Below are 17415 nucleotides of genomic sequence, written 5' to 3'. Positions count from 1 at the left end.
ATTTCCAAAAAATATTTATCCAAAAATATTTGCAAAATTTAATAGAATATCTCACTCCGTGATCCAGTAATCTATTGATTCTTTTCATGTATTTTGAAATGACGACCACAAGGGAAACAAAGTTAATAGTATATATATTCTCCGTATGTAAAAAGACAGAGGTTGCCAGAGGTAGAATAATAAAAATATTTTTTCTTAGGTCAATGATAAATAACAAAATAACTTATTGTAAACCAAATGAGACCTTCTCTCCTCTGACGCATCTCTATATAAAATACTAAAACCTACCACAGCTTTCCAAATTGTTAAATCAGTCGAGAGTCCAAGAAAGAAGAAGAAACCAAATTTGCAATGGAGAATCTGTTGGGCCTTCTAAGAATTCATGTAAAGAGGGGAGTGAATCTCGCCATTAGAGATATCTCAAGCAGTGATCCTTACGTCGTCGTTCACTCTGGAAAGCAGGTAAAGGAAAATATCTTGGTCTCTTAGTTTCAGTTTTTGCATGTTTGGCTAAATATGTTGTTGTGTTTCAAAAAAAAAAAGACTAAATCTATTGATGCATCTGCTCGAGTCTGGTGTGTTTGTTAAATGTTGGTTGGTAATCAATAAAAAATAATATGATCTGTATAGTGATAACTCTATTGGGTCTTTTGATGAGGTTTACTTATTCTTGATGGTATAGATCTCCAACATAATTTCACGAAGAACTGAGATTTAAGGTGTTAATGGGATTTGAAGGCAGACTTAGAGGCTGTACATGTCATAGTTATGCATTAACTAATGTGAAGTCTTTGGTCTTGATTTCTAGTATATGTTTGAAGAGTGGTTATGGTGTCTTTATGTCTTAAACTAATATAAATGAGTGGTTAGACTTTTGCATATCTTTCTTCTCTGCTAGGGTAGTGGTTGAGAAGACGTGATATTTTTTCCTCTGCAAAAAGAAGACTTATGATTATGTTCTTATTTGTGGGTCCTTGTACAACTAATCTATTGAATTTATGTAACTGGCATATTGGTACTTTTTTACTCCAAGCCACCAACTTTCTTCCTTCTGTCAACAAAAATACTCCATTTCCACCACAAAATAATTGAAATGATGACTTGCGATATTTATTCTGTACATATTCATAATAAGAATCAAAAACTATCAAATGCTTTTTTGTAAGAAAAAATAAGAAAAGCATACTAGAATTCTTGATTCTTTTACTTAACTGAATTGTATCCTAATCTTGTAGTTTGTGATGTTTTTTTTTTTTTTTTATAATTTTGTTTATTTGATACAGAAGCTGAAGACCCACGTGATCAAACACAGTGTAAACCCCGAATGGAACGACGACTTGACTCTTTCTGTGACTGATCCAAATCTACCCATTAAACTCGTAAGTGATCCTTACGTTTTCGTTTAGCTAGTTTCACCCGAGAAATGAAGCATTCTTTGTCATGACGCAGACAGTTTATGACAAGGACTTGTTCTCGGCGGATGATAAGATGGGAGAAGCAGAGTTCAGCATTGCTACATATCTTGAAGCCGTTAAATACCGCCCTAAGGTCGAAGGAGGACTTCCCAATGGAACTATTATAATGAAGATACAGCCGACCAGACAGAACTGTTTGTCTGAAGAGAGCCATATTGTGTGGAACCAAGGGAAGCTTGTTCAGAACATGTTCCTTAGGCTCCAGCACGTGGAATGTGGAGAGGTAGAGATACAGCTTGAGTGGATCGATGTCCCCGGTTCAAAGGGTATTTAAGTCACCAATTTATTGATCCGATCCTTCGTCACTTGTGCATACATGGTTTAGAACTTAGACCTGCGGTGGGGTTTCCAACTGGTCAGAGAAAGAATCTCGAACTGGTTATGTAATAATCTCGTCTTCTTTTTTTTTATTTGAGTCCCAAAAAAGTGCATGTCCATGAGGAATAACTAAGTGTAGCATTTGGTTTCAAAGACAGTTGTTTCTCATATAGCTTAAACATGATCACATTAAATTCAAAGGCTACTCTTGTTAGAGCAATATTCCAAGCAATATCAATGAAAATACAGAAGTTTTAGCTACACAAGCACATATTTGTGAGGTTGCACCCACAGAAAGTACTAGCTTTTAATAAGATTGCCAACCTCCCAAATAGCCACTGTTCATTGAGGGAAGATCTATCCTAAAATTATCTTGTCTCGGAAGTCAATGATACATACTACATAAAACCCTCCAAATGAAGCTGTGGTTGTGGATGAAATGGATATGGCCGGTCCGCCGGAGTAGCAGTGTGATCACGGGTTTGCGTTATTCGAGCTATGGGAGTCTGCTCCTGAAACAGAGTCCTTGCAATGCATGCAGACATGACCGCTTCTGCTCAGAGTTTCTTACAAGAAAAGCCACTCAACCCAACTCAAAAGGTCAAAGAACGAGATGCAATGGACTACAGTTGGTGGTGGCCGTGAACATATCAGCTAGTGATCTATAGCGAGCTAATCCTTCACTGACTCGTCCTTTTCTCTCTTTTCCTTATGTTGTCTCTTTAAAACTAGCTTAAGTGTGTGCTTAATAAAAAAATTCTCCTGTAAAATACTCTTACACACTGAATGACACAATGTAATAGTTACTTTGCATTTTAATTGAATGCCGAAAAACATGCAACAATGTGTAAGCCCACCTAATTTACCCCTTATAGTTTATCAGAATCTAGTTGGAAACTGATCACAAACGTATTGTTCTCAATAATCTTGGATTCCTCATACCTAAAATCAAAGAAAACAATCACTATCATGTTTTCGTTCGATGATTGTATGTAAACATTGCGCCCAAGCATACACGGTGGTATACGCAGAAGGCTCAAACAGAGGAGCCGTAAATTTTTCTGATTGCATTGTTAAAAATTTCTATTCATTGTAACAAAACCTTTCTCTAGAGAGCTCCAGAGTGTTTTCTTCTTCGGAGGCGAGCTCAGCTTCAGTGTAGCGGCGTGTGTCGGTCCTCCAAGCGTAGGCCCGTGGAGACAAGAGGCGTTGTTGTTCGGTGGGGTCGTCTATAGCCTCCCCGTTACAGCTCTGACGGTTTCCTTCTCTCTGTTTCTTTTCTACACGGCACCGGTTCTCAGCTCCCGGAGAAGCAGTCTTGATTGTTTCAATGGTGCTCTGCTCATGGTTCTGTTTGGTGTGAAAGCAGAGGCTTAACAGAGGTGAAGAGGTAAAACTTTCTTATTTCATAAACTCTCTTGCATTGTTCTTTGTTTACAATTGCTTATATAGAGAATTCTACTAGGGTTTAAGATGTCTCTGCCAGCTCATCACATAGAGCTTGGAATTTATTAGCCGTTGCAATCACATGAGCTGTCTGTGAGCTTGAGTTTGCTTTTACGGACGCCGCCTACAGGTCTTTAACGTTGGGAGCTTTAATGTCTTCTTTGTCTTGTTTGCAGGTACGGCTTGACTTCGTAAAGATATCGGCGACCTGAAACTTGTTTGAGATGTTCCTGACTTTGACAGCTTTCAGAGCCACACGTTCACGGATGTAGTGGTGGTCTCTGGTGAAGTGTTTAGTCTTGGAGTGGAACGAAGGATTCACTGCAAGCATCACGGTGGAGAGATTGTCGCAGAGCATCAGAGGCGTAGTAGAAAGAGGGATTCCGAGGTCCTTAAGCACGAGACACAGCCAGGTAACCTCCGATCTTGTCTCTGATAGAGATTGATATTCTGCTTCTGTAGAGCTCTTAGAGATAGTAGATTGCTTCTTAGATGACCACGATACAATATTAGATCCTAAATAAGTAGAGAATCCTTCAGTTGATCTGCTGGTAGAGGGACAGCCTCTCCAGTCACTGTCGCTGAAGGCTGTGACACTGAAATCAGTATGTCGTGAGAAAGACACACCCATCGTGACAGTCCCTTTAACGTACCTTACGATCCTTTTAAGGTGGTTAAGTCAGTGACCGAAGGGGAGTGCATCTTCTAACATACATAATTCATTGCGAATTGTATGTCATGTGTGGTCAAGGTTAAGTATTGTAACTTACCAGCTAGACTGCGAAAATAGGTGGGATTTGAGAATAGTTCATCTTTTGGAGTTCCTCGATTTAGATCATGAGGTAGATGTGTGGGCATAGGACTGCGGTCTGCCATTTGGGCCACTGCTAGTAGGTCTTCGGCATATTTTTGCTGAGACATGAACAACCTATTTGAATTCCCAAAAAGTAGCTTAGCTGACCCAGATCTTTCATTTTGAACTGAGTGTTGAGAGCATCGTGTAGGTTTTGAAGTAGCTTTTTAGTTGTTCCCTGTTACTAACATGTCATCCACATAAAGCAAGAGAATAATGATGTTCTCGTCTTTGATGCAGATGAACATGGAAGGATCAGAGAAGCTGCAAGTGAAGCCAAACTCCAAGAGAAACGTGCTGAATTTGTCAAACCAAGCTCGGAGAGCCTGTTTCAGACCATAGATGGCTTTGCGAAGAAGGCACACGTGATCAGGATGATCCTTGGCCACAAAGCCTGCAGGCTGCCTCATGTAAACGGTCTCACTCAAGTCACCATGGAGGAACACGTGCTGAACATCGAACTGGTGGATTTCCCATTGCATCACCGTAGCTGTATGAAGAACCAGTCGTATGGTTGCAGTGCGTACCACCAGACTATAGGTATCAAGGTAATCAATCCCCTCAGATTGTTCATAGCCTTTTGCAACAAGTCTAGATCTCCTCTTCTTTAGAGTTCCATCTGCATTTAATTGAGTTCGAAACACCCATCTACAGCCGAGCACATGCATTTCTTCTTTGTAAGGAACAAGAATAAACTATAACGTTCTAATACTCTAGAAAGGAAAGAAAATACAAAAAAATAAAGCTGATGGTCTTTGTCTTCAATGAACTAGCCGTTAGGCTGATTTGTAGCCATTTGGAAGGTCTGATCTTGTATCTTGATATCTTGGTTTTGTATCCACGAAATAGGAGTCTATGATTGTTGAATAAACTCACATTTATCTTGGTATCTTCTGGTTGGAAGGGAAAGAGCCGTTGATCCTTAATTCCTCCAAGAAAGAATGATTTCGAAAAAGGCAAGTTACCCGAAATAAAGATTCTCTTGTTCTAATACTTGCTGGTGTATGGTAAAATGATGTAAGGCTCTTCTGGATCGTTGGATGTGTCCTCTGGATGTCTTGGATCGCGTGGAAGCTTCCTTGGTTGAGTATTCTTGGTTTGGAGATTGTTGGCTGAATTGATTTCCCAATCTTTCCATAACTCTCTCCTTATAACCGGTTTAAGAAAATTGTTATATCTTCAACTTCACTGGGCTTTTCCTCATGATTCTTGGCTTGTTGGATCCACAAAACATCCCTCTTGAAGTCCATAATTGAGTTTGGCTTGGGCCGCTTCATGATTGGGCTTAAATCCACTTCTAAGAGCTGATACTAGCAACTGGACGGTCTGGGAAACCTCCAGTTTTAAAATCCATAACTTCTTTCTCCGTGAAGCTTTTCTTGTAATTCCAAGCCTCAGTGATGAATTGTTGAGTTTACCTTCCGTGAAAATTGGTTTAATGCCAATATTTCTTCTGGTTGTTGAGATGCACTCTTTGGAATGAACCTCTGTGGCTGGTAGCTCTATTGAGGCAGTTGTTGCAGTTGTTGTTTGTCTGGCTGAGCTTCGGTTCAGGTATGGTTTCTGTGCCCACAACATTTCCTCCCCCTTGAAAAGGTTTCGACCTCAAAACTGGATAACCTGCACCAAGACAGATCAAGTCAGCTTTCATTCTCTTTGGGAGTCTAAGGGGGTGTATTCAACTGAAGATTTTAGGTGATTTGTATTAAAATAACAAATTCAATGTTATTCAAACATTAATGTTAAAAACTCATTTAAATCCACTGTTATTGAACTTAACATTTCGTAAAGTACTCTAAAATCCACTGTTTTTATAAATATTTTAAGTTGTGGAGTTTTAAAGTTTTCAGGTGATTTTAGGGTGTTTAGGTGGAGTTTCTTAGTTAAAAAAAAATTAAAACCCAAATCTCATGGTTTTAAGTTATATTCTAGAGTGGTTTAACATAAATCACCTAAATCTCTGCAACTTATTAAAATCATCTAAAACTCTATTAAAAGTCAAATCACCTCAAATATTATATTGAATACACCCCCGTCTTACTGTGGTAAGATTTTGGTTTAGTGATGCATGGTGCATCTGGTTGTTCTTCTTTGAACAGGTAGGATATGATAACCCCTCCGGTCCGGTCTGGTTTGATCTTGGTCTTGGACAGATCTCCTCTAAAATCTTCAGCTTTGGTTCCTGTCATAAACTCAACATCTTTGGCTAGAGACAAGTGTGTTATGGCAGTCATGGAATAATCAGAATATAAATCAGTTCGATGTATTTCAATTTCAACAGATGGAAAAATTTCTTGCTTCTTTTCTAAGTGTGATCGAAGACAAGAATTATGATCTAGACATCCTAGTCTTTCTTCAAACTCTTCAGGGCATAATAAACCAGTATGCACAACTTCCAATTCATTGATTATCAAACAAGGAATAGTCGCACTTACCTGATTTGGACGCTTGATTGGTGCATCTAATGGCACAGCCTGTCTGTTTGATGACTGGTCTGGGGGTTCTTCCTGAATTAAGATGCTGCTGGTTCTAATGCCATCTTTTCCAGAGAGTGTTTAAGCCAAGAATGCTCCTTTGGTGGTGCCTTGTCATCTGTCTTTAAGACCACCTTATTTTGCTTCATAGGTTTGTTGCTAAATGATGTACATGTTTCATACATTTTGGGACTAGACAAGCATATCATGGCAGTCCTGGAAGAGTCAAAACAAGAGAACACTAATTTATTTAAATTATTTTGTACCTTCTCATGTGCTTGAACCGAAACATCTCCTAGTTTCAATAGATCGCTAGTGACTGGTTTAAGTCCTTATTGCGGGTCTGGTTCACTGATGATTTCTTCTTGTTTTAACCTTGAACCCACGTTCTCCTGGTCCTTATGTATACCTGCATAATCATCCTTTGGGCAAGAAAAGTGCATTATACCAGAAGTAAGAAATTTACATATTAAGTGAGATATAACTTCGATAGTTGAGTCAAGGTATAATACGGTAATCGATACGCAATGATACTAAATGCGGTCTAGCGGAACGCGCCGATGATATGGATTGAGCGAAGGTAGATAGGAGATAGTTGATTTGTGTGATTTTGTGTGACTCCGCTTGTAATCGGATCATTATTCATGTTCTCAAATTGTTTAATATAATTAAAATTATAAAAAATCACATAACTTTTTTTTGATCAATTTAATAAAAAAGGGTGCAACACGAGGACTTCCTGGGATCCGGTGCATTAGTGCTGGTATGATCGCACCCAAAAATTCACATAACTAAATTTTACATTTAAGGATTCAATCATGAAACTTCCATATTAAAGATTTGGTTTTTATTTTGACATGAATAAAAAGAGAAATGAATACGATAAAAATAGGTTGAAAGTTTAAATATGGTTAGCTGCAAAGAGAGGATAATAAAACAGCAAAGATTTTGTGGTAAATCTTAAATATATGTAGTATACAGGAGAAATAAACACTATACATTAATAAATTTCTTCGGTCTCGAAATCATTTCTAAAATTTTCAAAATTAAGTTTGATGATCTCATGACTGAGTTAACCAGAAAAAGACAAAGTTTTAGGAAAAACTACATCTTGTACTAACTAATGTCAACCCTAATAAGAAATATTTTCAATTATATTACGTTAGCAATATCATCATTTAAATATATATTTTTTTTATTTTACATTCACAGCAATGTATCCCATTGAATTTTAGAAAAGAGGTCTACCGCATGCACATATTTTACTCTCTTTTTTTTTTTGAAAAAGCAACCTACTGGTGATGATATTAACAATTTTATAAATGCGAAAAAATTTAACAAGACAAAAGAGCCAGAGTTGTATAAGGTAGTAAGTGACAGTATGATGTATCACTTATTAGCATGGAAGTGTTCTAAATTTTTTCCGAAGAATCATGATATTCAGTTTTCTTAATTTAACTACTTATCGAGATTTTAGTTTATTTGAGTAAAGTTAAGATTTTTTATTAAAGTAATTAGATATATATGGTTATTGATTCGAAAAGATCGGTATTTATGTTTTAGAATATTATTGGCATGCATGAAATTCCGGAAATCTAGTTGATTAGAAAATTTAGTTGATTGGAAATTTTGTTTTGCTTTTAATTTAGTGGTTTATATTCATAATACAGATAAGTGCACACAAATATATACAAACAATTAGGAAAATTTTAATGTTAGATTATAATAATTTTGAATTATGGAAATCGTTTGTCACCTGTAAAACTTTGAAGCTTGTATTATGATTGATCGTTTTCAAAATAAAAGAATGATTGGAATTGGAACGGATGAATGGTAATGGAAACAGCATTAGCATATCAATGTATTGTTTTTAGGCGGAAGTTTGCAGATTCTAATAAAAGTTGAAGCATTGGTGTTTATGGAAAAACATTATCAAAACACAGCAGAATTGATACATATACTAAAAAAATGAAATATATTTGTAAAATAATGTAGTGGTCGTATCTAAACAGTGGACCTTGAGCGACGGCCCAATTAGCTTTGTAGATCCGATTGGTTCAAATTGTTGGGTGAGTTTGTTTTCTAACCTTTAAATAAAAGGAAAATCATATTTTTTCTAACTCTCTAGCTATCGTTCAGATCCAGATTCAATATCAGATTCTCCATGTTTATTATGTTCCGCTTGCGTGGTGAGACGTTCTTCACTCATGAAAAAAGAGGCTCGTCTTAGCTCAAACTCCCTGTTTAATGACATACTTCGTGGCCATGGTCTCATCTGCAAAGTTGAAGGGCTCGGAGTACACTGAGTAACAGGTGAACTCACATTATGAACGGCACTGTTCTTGAAAGTATGAGACTTTGTGTCTTTCGCATCAAAGGTTCTGAGCAAAGACGTTAGCTTTCTCCACAAGGAACCTTCGGTATTATCGCAGAGCGTGTGCCTATGTTCGTACAAGAAGTGGCCTACAAAGATGAGAAATGCCAGGAATGAAGCAATGCCTGCTATTAGAAATAGACCCCAGAAGCTACTGAGGCTGAGACGGTTAGATGAAAGAGCAGTCTTTGGATCAGGACATTCACTAGCGAGGCTGAGACGGTTGAACCATTTGTTCTCGATGCCTGCCATTTCTTCACCTTGTGTCAAATTCAAAATAGCCCTTGATACATCTCCTGTCATAGGCGAGTTCTTTGGGAATGCCTACCACATTTATCACGGAAACAAAATAAGCGAGAGCAAAGAAAATACATACTGTTTTTTTGTTAAGAAAAGAAAAAGAAAATACATACTTACTCTTTGGTATTTTTAAAAGACCCTTTTTAAAACTAAGGTAAAACCCTTAAAAACTTTTTTTAAAGAAAAGAAAAAAGGAAATACATATATACTTTTCAGTATTTGAAAAATCCTTTTTAAAAGTAAAGTGAAGAATATAAGGAACTTACAAACCCAAAACCAGCAGTCTTAAAGGACGGTTCAACTATTGCATATTTGGAGCAGTACTTAGAAAGGATAGCCTTAAGGTAGGCCACTTCGTCGAAAGCTGCTGCTATACCACCTTTCGATGTCCCATTGGACAAAAGCTCGTCGCATTTTTCAGCAGAACCAAAAGACTTGAGCTGTGATTCCTTGAATCCTAGACCTTTTAGAGTATCTTTAACAAAAGCCCCATGTTGGAAACCTACAGACTCCCCATTTCTGATTAGATCTTCCACACTTGTCGCTCTTGGTTCTAAACGTTGTACCGTTAGGAAAGAGGTGAGATTCGCTGTGTAGCTCTGAGTGAGCACAAGCACCACAAAACACCAGACGATCACCACAAACCTTGCTAAATTGCTCACCACCTTCTCGCCTATAGACACACAAACAATTTCTCTACCTTATAATATTGTTTAAATTATAAAATAATAATAATAATAACAATAAAATTGTTTTTAATATTATTGTTTCTTACTATAATATATGTTATTAAGCCAATAAACTTAACATTTATCACTATCGTATTCTTGATTGTTGTAAGAACTTACGGTGAGCAAAGACCATAGTGGAGAAAGAGAACCAGAAACTGGTGCCAATCTGGTGGTGAGGCGGTCCACGAAAGTCGGAGTTGACTCTATGTTCGAACAGCCACACAATAAAACCGATGAGGACGAAAAAGCAACCGGTGGTGATCCATAGGTCTAAGCTCCATGGTTTCAGGAAAACCCATGTGTTCTTGTTTTCGTTGTCCCTGAGCGGCACCAACATAGATACTCCAGACTCTGTGTAAGGTAAGGTGAAATCAACATACATTGACCTATTTGCTGTTATGGTTATATCTCCAACAACTGCATCCAACGTCTGCGTCATTTATTAATTAACAATATGTTAACAAAAAACACACGTTAAAGAAAAAAATTATCTAATCTACTATATATTATGGACTTGTTACGAATGGTGATTGTATAATTTTGTTATAAATTGGGAATATGGGAAGAAAAAAAAAAGAAAAGAACTAACCCCGTCATAGACTTGGTGGACCAAATAATTGTAGTTATCTTCTGGAGACTCGATACGGTAGTAACGAGGAATGACTGAATATGGCAACTTCTTAAGAGCAGCTTCAAAGATGTCTATGGCGTAACCCTTTGCGGTTGTTACGTTAGTGATCGGATTTGTCGTGACCTCCACAAAATTGAAGAAGCCTTGCTTTACGGGAACGCCTACTTTAATTTTCTTACCGTCCGTTGGAACCTCCCAACCTTTTGGAACACCATACGAACTCCCGGGCCATACCACCGGCCCCAACCTTTCGTTTGAAAACAACGTAGTTTTCTTTGAATTTGTATTCATAAGTCCATCTCTTGGTGTCCATGTTCCGATTATCCTCTCTTCGTTTCCAACAACATTGATGATATCAAAAGTTGATGCCACGAGCTGCCTGTTAACGAGACTAAACTCTCCTGCTAGACCCTTGAATTCTACACGGGAGAGAGCCTCCAGAAGACTTGGACCGTAGAGAGAGACCCCTAAGGTCCCAAGATCTGTCGTGTTATTTGACAAAGCGCTAAAGTTATCATACCTCATGTTATTTGTGTTGGTTTTCTCCACGGCTGTGGCCAATGCAGTGATCGAATCATACGCCCATAATGCGAAAACATTCAGCTCTACATCATCCCTCGTCGATGGGTTGTCCTTCTGGTACTTTCTTTTCCATCTCAAACGAAAATCTTCAAGCTCTTTTGATTTACGGACATGATTCCTCACACCTAGCACGCCTTGCATAGTCTCTAAGCTACGACCATCATGTGTCATCATATTCGTCATTCCATTTGATAGTAACCAGACATACTCTTTCTCCAACATCCCGATCTTCCTAGCTTTCTGCAAAACCCGGAACCCGAGTCTTGAGGCCATGTGGATAACGAATACCCTTGTCTGTCTTGTCTTAAGCTTATAAAGCTCCTTTAGAATCTGATCATCGCTAGCCTCCGTAGAGATCACACTTCTGTGGACTTCCACGTCTTGCAAAGCATCTGACAATGAATGCATAATTCCTTTACCTAACTCGTTGTCCACATAAATGGCCACGACGCTTCTCCACCCAAAGGAGTTAACAACGGCCGCAATGGCTTCCACCTGGCACGAGTCGTCGAGAGTGGCACGGTAAAAGTAAGGGCTCTTGATGGACGTTAAAAGAGGGCTTGTTGCTGAGAATGTGATGATCGGTACTTGAGATTTGTTGGCCATTCTTATCATAAATTCAGCTTGCATAGAGCTTCTTGGTCCTATGATGGCGCTCACTTGCTCATTCTTGATCAGGTCCAAGGCTGCAAACAAAAAGATTGAATGAGCTCGAGAAAATATAAAACAAACCTTTGTTCTACAGAATTTATTATTAGAATATTATGTGTGTCCTAAACATATTAGACGAAATAAATTTTGATTTTGTTTTTCATAAAACAATTTGGGCAGGAGAATATTTGGAATGATTTCTTTTTTGGTATACAAAAAAAAAACAAATTGATCATATAAAAATAAAATGACTAGTTACTACTCATATATATTGTCCAAAATACAATATCTTAATTAATGTTTAATTTCGGAAATTAATCATCTATGCAAGTACTTTAATTAACTAACTACAATATAATTCTTATCATCTATTTAAAAATGTTGATTACGAATCAATTAAATTAGTTTGCTTACTTTTAATATATATTTAAAATTTTAATTATTTATTTCACATCATATGGTACATAACATTAATAAAAAGTTAGTAAATGTTGAATAATTTTCGATGTTCATTACATATAACTTCTTTAAGATAAGAAAAAAACCGCCCTATATCTTTATGATATTGATAAATAATGACAATGAAATAACATTGATTAATATACGAGAAAGCATTTGTGGTAATGTTATCATGCATATGATTTTACATCAGTGATCTAATATATTAGAAAACCAGTGAATTTTAGGAAAAGAATGAGAAATGATTTTGACGATATATTAACATGAATTTTCAACCATACAATTCGGCTTCTCGCCAAGACTTTCTAGAAAAGAAAGAGACATGAGATTTTGTCTATCCAGAGAATTCTCTTAGAATAGACCACATTAAGAGAACTTAGAATTTTAATAGTAAAATTTGAAAGAGCAATCGTCACCAATACTTTAAACAAAGACCACAAAAGAAGACTTCCAAACAACTTGGAATTCTAATAATCATCGGAAAGATTGTTCAGATTCATTGAAAATAGTAACCAGCTGAATCATGTCTGCATGTTACCTTAACTTCTTAATTAGTAAGTATGTTTTATTCAGTTAAATCTAATAACATACTACGTATAGGAAATCAGGCAACAGCCATACATGTAGAACAGAAGTAAGAGAGAGAAAAGAAACGAACCTGCAGCTGAAGCCTGGACAACATCTTCCATGGAATCTCTGGCATGAAGCGCAAGTCTTGTACGGTAATTAGGATGATCTCCATAGAAATCGGACAACGACATATTAATAGAAGTGAGACAGATCTTGGAAAATGTTGTTTTGAGATCAAGAACTACTCCTACTTTAATTTCACTTGTCGGGCTTTGTCCTAAACCAACTTCCATCAACACAAAACACGAAAGGAACAAGACAAAGTGACTCAAAAAGGTGTTACGAGTTTTTTTAGTAGTCTTCATCATCGAAAGATTGGGGATACGGACACCTAATGTGATTCTTTTAACTTCCCATTTATGTTATGTTATGTTACATATATAATATATGTATAGAGAGAGAGAGAGAGAGAGAGAGAGAGAGAGAGAGAGAGAGAGAGAGAGAGAGAGAGAGAGAGAGAGAGAGAGAGAGAGAGAGAGGAATGAATCGGTTTGAAAGAGTCTTAAGATCTATGAAGACTTTGAAATGATATTACCAAAATTGGTACTTAAAAGAAGAAGTCTAGGAATGAAAAAAAAAACATTAGTGTTGACTAAAAAGTAATAAAAAACAATTGTTTGAAAGAGTCGGATGAGATTTGAAATACAGCGCAGATGAAATTTCTTGGCAAAGCAAAGCTACAAATTTTCGAACTTATCTTATATAGAAAAACAATTAAACAGAAAATAAGTAGCCACCTCAAGTGAGATACGGGGTTCTAAAATACCAGCATTGATTTTGGTTTCTTAGAATTTTCATTGTCATAAATTTTATGTAATAATTCGAATAGTTAGATTCTAATATCAGTTGGTGGATTAGGCGATTAGCATACAAAAATTTAAGGTAACTGAAGTCAGTGTCCCTCAATCAGTCTATCTATTTATTCAAAAAATCAGTATATTGTTCTCTTATTTTGATTTAGAAAAATTTTTAAATAATGAAAAGTGCGGAAATCAAACATTCTATAGAACAACTTTTTTGTCTTCGTAGAAAGAAATCAATCAAAAAAATATTCTCATCTATACTATTAAAAAAAGAAAGAATCTTAAAAAATTTACTTAAACAGGTTATTGCACCCTTTCATTTTTAGTCCAATCTATTATATATAATCAAATATTATAACAAACCTTTACTATATAGCAACCAAATAATATTCTCTAACATTTATAAATATATGTAACCTCTCCTTTAATCTCAATTTTTTTTGACCCACTTATCTTATCTACGTATAAAAATGCTTAATGGTTACCAAACGTACCCACCTATAGTATCTACAACTTATAACATCTACCATTAATGATGTACCAATATCAACACTATTAAAAGCAAATTATAGCAGACATTGTGGACAATGTTAAAGGTTTTGTATTATGTTCTTAGATTATTGTTGGGATTGCAATATTAAATTAGAAAAAATGTGCCAAGTAAATCTTAAATCTCATCAACCTAACAATAACTCTTATAAAATACACACATTGTATGAGAGTGAGAGAGTAAGCTTTAGAATTCGGGTCTCAGACCAAGTATGGAATGATTCTTTTTGGTTTCCAGACATTAGACCAACTAGGTATTTGAATATTTTCAGTTCGGATTCAGATCGGTTCTTTTCATGTCTGGATCAGTTCGCATCAATAATTTAAATAATTATAATTTTTGAGTATATGACGGGTCATGTTAGTTTGGATATTTAGGATACAAAAATACTCTAAATACCCGAAAACAAAAAAATATTTGAAACACGAAATTTTTTGAAAGCTCAAACAAATACCCAAAAATAGTCAAATATCTTAAACGACTCAATTTTTTTACCCGAAATATAAACTAAAGAATTGAAAAATACCCAAAATTTTATTCGAATACCCAAAATATATAAGTAAAATTTTGATAGCTTTACTCTTTTAACTTAAAAATATCCATAATACCGAAAACATATTTTAAATACCCAGATACAAAAAAAAATTGGGTACTTTAGGTAGCCGATCGGTTCTCAGATAGGACTCATAAATCGAAACCCGCAGGTCGAAAAATATACCCAATATGTACTTTGTCTTGGACGTGGACACAAATTGAATATGTATTTCCGTGTCAGTTTTGGTTTGATTTTTTAGGTTCAGATAAAATGCTTAGTTCTGATAGAAAGTTACGTAAAAGTGTACATACAAAATCTCAAATAAACTTATTAAGTTTAAATAAATTTTCTTCATCGATATATACAACTTTGTAATATAATAATGTACAACACCCAAAATACTAATTCATATCAAAGTGTGTTTTTATTTATAATCCAACAAATCCGCGCTTCAAAAGCGCGGATCAAAATCTAGTGAGTCCTTAATAAACAAACTTCACACACACACACACATATATATATCAGGAAATATAATGAAAAACAGATTCTACGTCATCTTATTAAAATGAAAATAGGTTTAAAACGTATAGATATAGAAATAGTATTTGATCTCTTGTGTGTCATCATCAAGTGAGAAACAAAAAAGTAATACATCATCACATTTTTAATATTTAATATTTTCTATATTTTTTTCTATTATTGCACCTAGGCCTGGGCATTCGGGATCCCAATCGGGTTTCGGTTTTATCCATTCGGGTTTCGGTTTTTCGGGTTTATCAAAATCAGCCCCATTCGGATTATATGAAAGTTCGGTTCGGGACCGGTTCGGGTTCTATCGGGTTCGGGTCGGGGTTAGTAAATCTTCAAAGAACCGGCACAACCCAATATACTTTCGGGTTCGGGTCCCAATCGGTTTTTCGGTTTAAAAGTACCTGATTTTTACCTATTTTAGAACTAAAACATGAGTAAAATCGGTTCTTCAATTTTAAAATATCTGATTTGTACCTATTTTGTAACCAAAAGTTAAGTAAAATCGATTCAAAAATAAGGAACATCAACCTTGATCATTCAAAATCAAACGAAAAGTAAACATATTTACTGATAAAAAGAAAACCAAATAAATAAAAGCATAAAACGAAAACCAAGTTCTCATGAAATGAGAAACATTGTTTAACGAAAACAAAATCTAAATCTAAATACTTAAAGATTCAACGGCCAACTTCAACCATCAACCTTCATGCAATAGAACCACCAACATTCATGTAATAGAACCACCAACCTTCATGTAATAGATAAGTATTTTAGATGTTCAATATTTCTTAGTGTATTTTGGATACATATTAGGAATTGAGATCATGTTTGGTATAAGATCTTTTCGAGGTTTTAAATGTTTCGGGTTCTATCGGATATCCATTTAGATTCGGGTTCGGTTCGGATAATACCCATAACCCAAAATACCGCAAAACAAGATCCATTCGGTATTTACATCGGGTTCGGATTCATGTTTATCGGATCGGATTCAGTTCGGGTTATCGGATTCGGTTTATTTGCCCAGGCCTAATTTGCACCTATTAAAATATACCTAATGGATAATAAACTTTTTAAAGTCAATAATACATTTTTAACCCAACTAAAAAATCAATAATGCATTTCTAACCCAGCTAAAATTGGATATTGCAATGCATAACTACAATTACCTACTTTTCATGTAATGAAAAAGTCTTAGGTTATCTCAAAACATACCATGGTATTTGGCAGGATGAGCCCATCTCTCCCTACATCTCCATCTTGTGTAGTAAAATCTTCTATGGACTGTGTAAGGAATCTCAGTTTAATGGCTCTATGACATAAATCAGAGTTGCTGGAAAATGTCCACGCATTAACCACTTATTATTCACTGATGACACCATATTTTTCAGAGATCCAGTCTTTAAAGCTATCTGACCCTGAAAACATACTATTAAAGTATGAGAAAGCATCTGGTCAGATGATAAATACTTGTAAGTCATCAATCTTTTTTAGGCGCCAAAACTCCACTGGAGAATAGAATCCGTGTCAAACAAACTCTAGGTATTGAAAAAAGTGTAGGCAAATATCTAGGCTTGTTAACCAAGCGCTCATAGCTTGGTGGTAAAGGAGGTACAGCTGTACTGTCCGCCACCCAGGTTTGAGTTTTGGCCACAACGGATTTAACATCTCTTCCGTTGGGGTGCTGGACCCCTTTCGGGAGAATAGTTAGGAATGTGGCTGCTCAGATACCAGAGTTATCAAAAAAAAAAAAAAAATCTAGGCTTGTCGAAGCATTTTGGCAGAAAAAGAAATTTATTTGCATTAATTGTAGATCGAATTAAACATAAGGCTGTCATCTGGTCCTCCATGTCTTGCTTATTACTTTATAATAGATTTACGCAATGGACTCAACAAGGGATCTCCAACACTTCAACAAGGTGTTTCTGGGAAAACTTTCCTCGAAAATCCTTACAAAGCCTACTTGTCTGCTATCCTGGCCACATATATATATACCATTATTTTGGATATTAAAATAGATTTACGCAATGGACTCATATATGTGTCTCCACATGATAAAGTGTAGTGAAGAAGTA

General features: G+C 35.9%; 2 protein-coding genes and 1 long non-coding RNA gene across 3 annotated transcripts; 2 read left to right on the top strand and 1 right to left on the bottom strand.

Moving 5' to 3' along the window:
* Window positions 1-63: 63 nt before the first annotated feature.
* On the top strand, window positions 64-1963 carry LOC103868059 (protein C2-DOMAIN ABA-RELATED 1). The gene is made up of 3 exons (XM_009146151.3): window positions 64-462; window positions 1284-1379; window positions 1450-1963. Exons 1-3 carry the CDS (start codon window positions 352-354, stop codon window positions 1747-1749), a joined length of 507 nt encoding a protein of 168 aa, XP_009144399.1. The 5' UTR covers window positions 64-351; the 3' UTR covers window positions 1750-1963.
* LOC103868058 (glutamate receptor 2.8) lies at window positions 1765-13343 on the bottom strand. The gene is made up of 6 exons (XM_009146150.2): window positions 12953-13343; window positions 10561-11870; window positions 10089-10401; window positions 9507-9913; window positions 2896-9264; window positions 1765-2735 (listed from the first exon to the last, which is right to left on the bottom strand). The coding sequence occupies exons 1-5, from the start codon at window positions 13230-13232 to the stop codon at window positions 8695-8697; spliced, it is 2880 nt and encodes a 959-aa protein (XP_009144398.2). The 5' UTR covers window positions 13233-13343; the 3' UTR covers window positions 1765-2735; window positions 2896-8694.
* Window positions 13083-14650, top strand: LOC117133981. Its single transcript, XR_004458066.1, has 2 exons — window positions 13083-13313; window positions 13390-14650. It is a non-coding gene; the product is annotated as an uncharacterized LOC117133981 (long non-coding RNA).
* The last annotated feature ends 2765 nt before the right edge of the window (window positions 14651-17415 follow it).

Source organism: Brassica rapa, chromosome A05 (assembly GCF_000309985.2).
Source record: "Brassica rapa cultivar Chiifu-401-42 chromosome A05, CAAS_Brap_v3.01, whole genome shotgun sequence".
Lineage (NCBI taxonomy): Eukaryota > Viridiplantae > Streptophyta > Magnoliopsida > Brassicales > Brassicaceae > Brassica > Brassica rapa.
The sequence above is the reverse complement of the archived record's forward strand: the minus strand, read 5'-3'. Positions and strand labels throughout refer to the sequence as shown.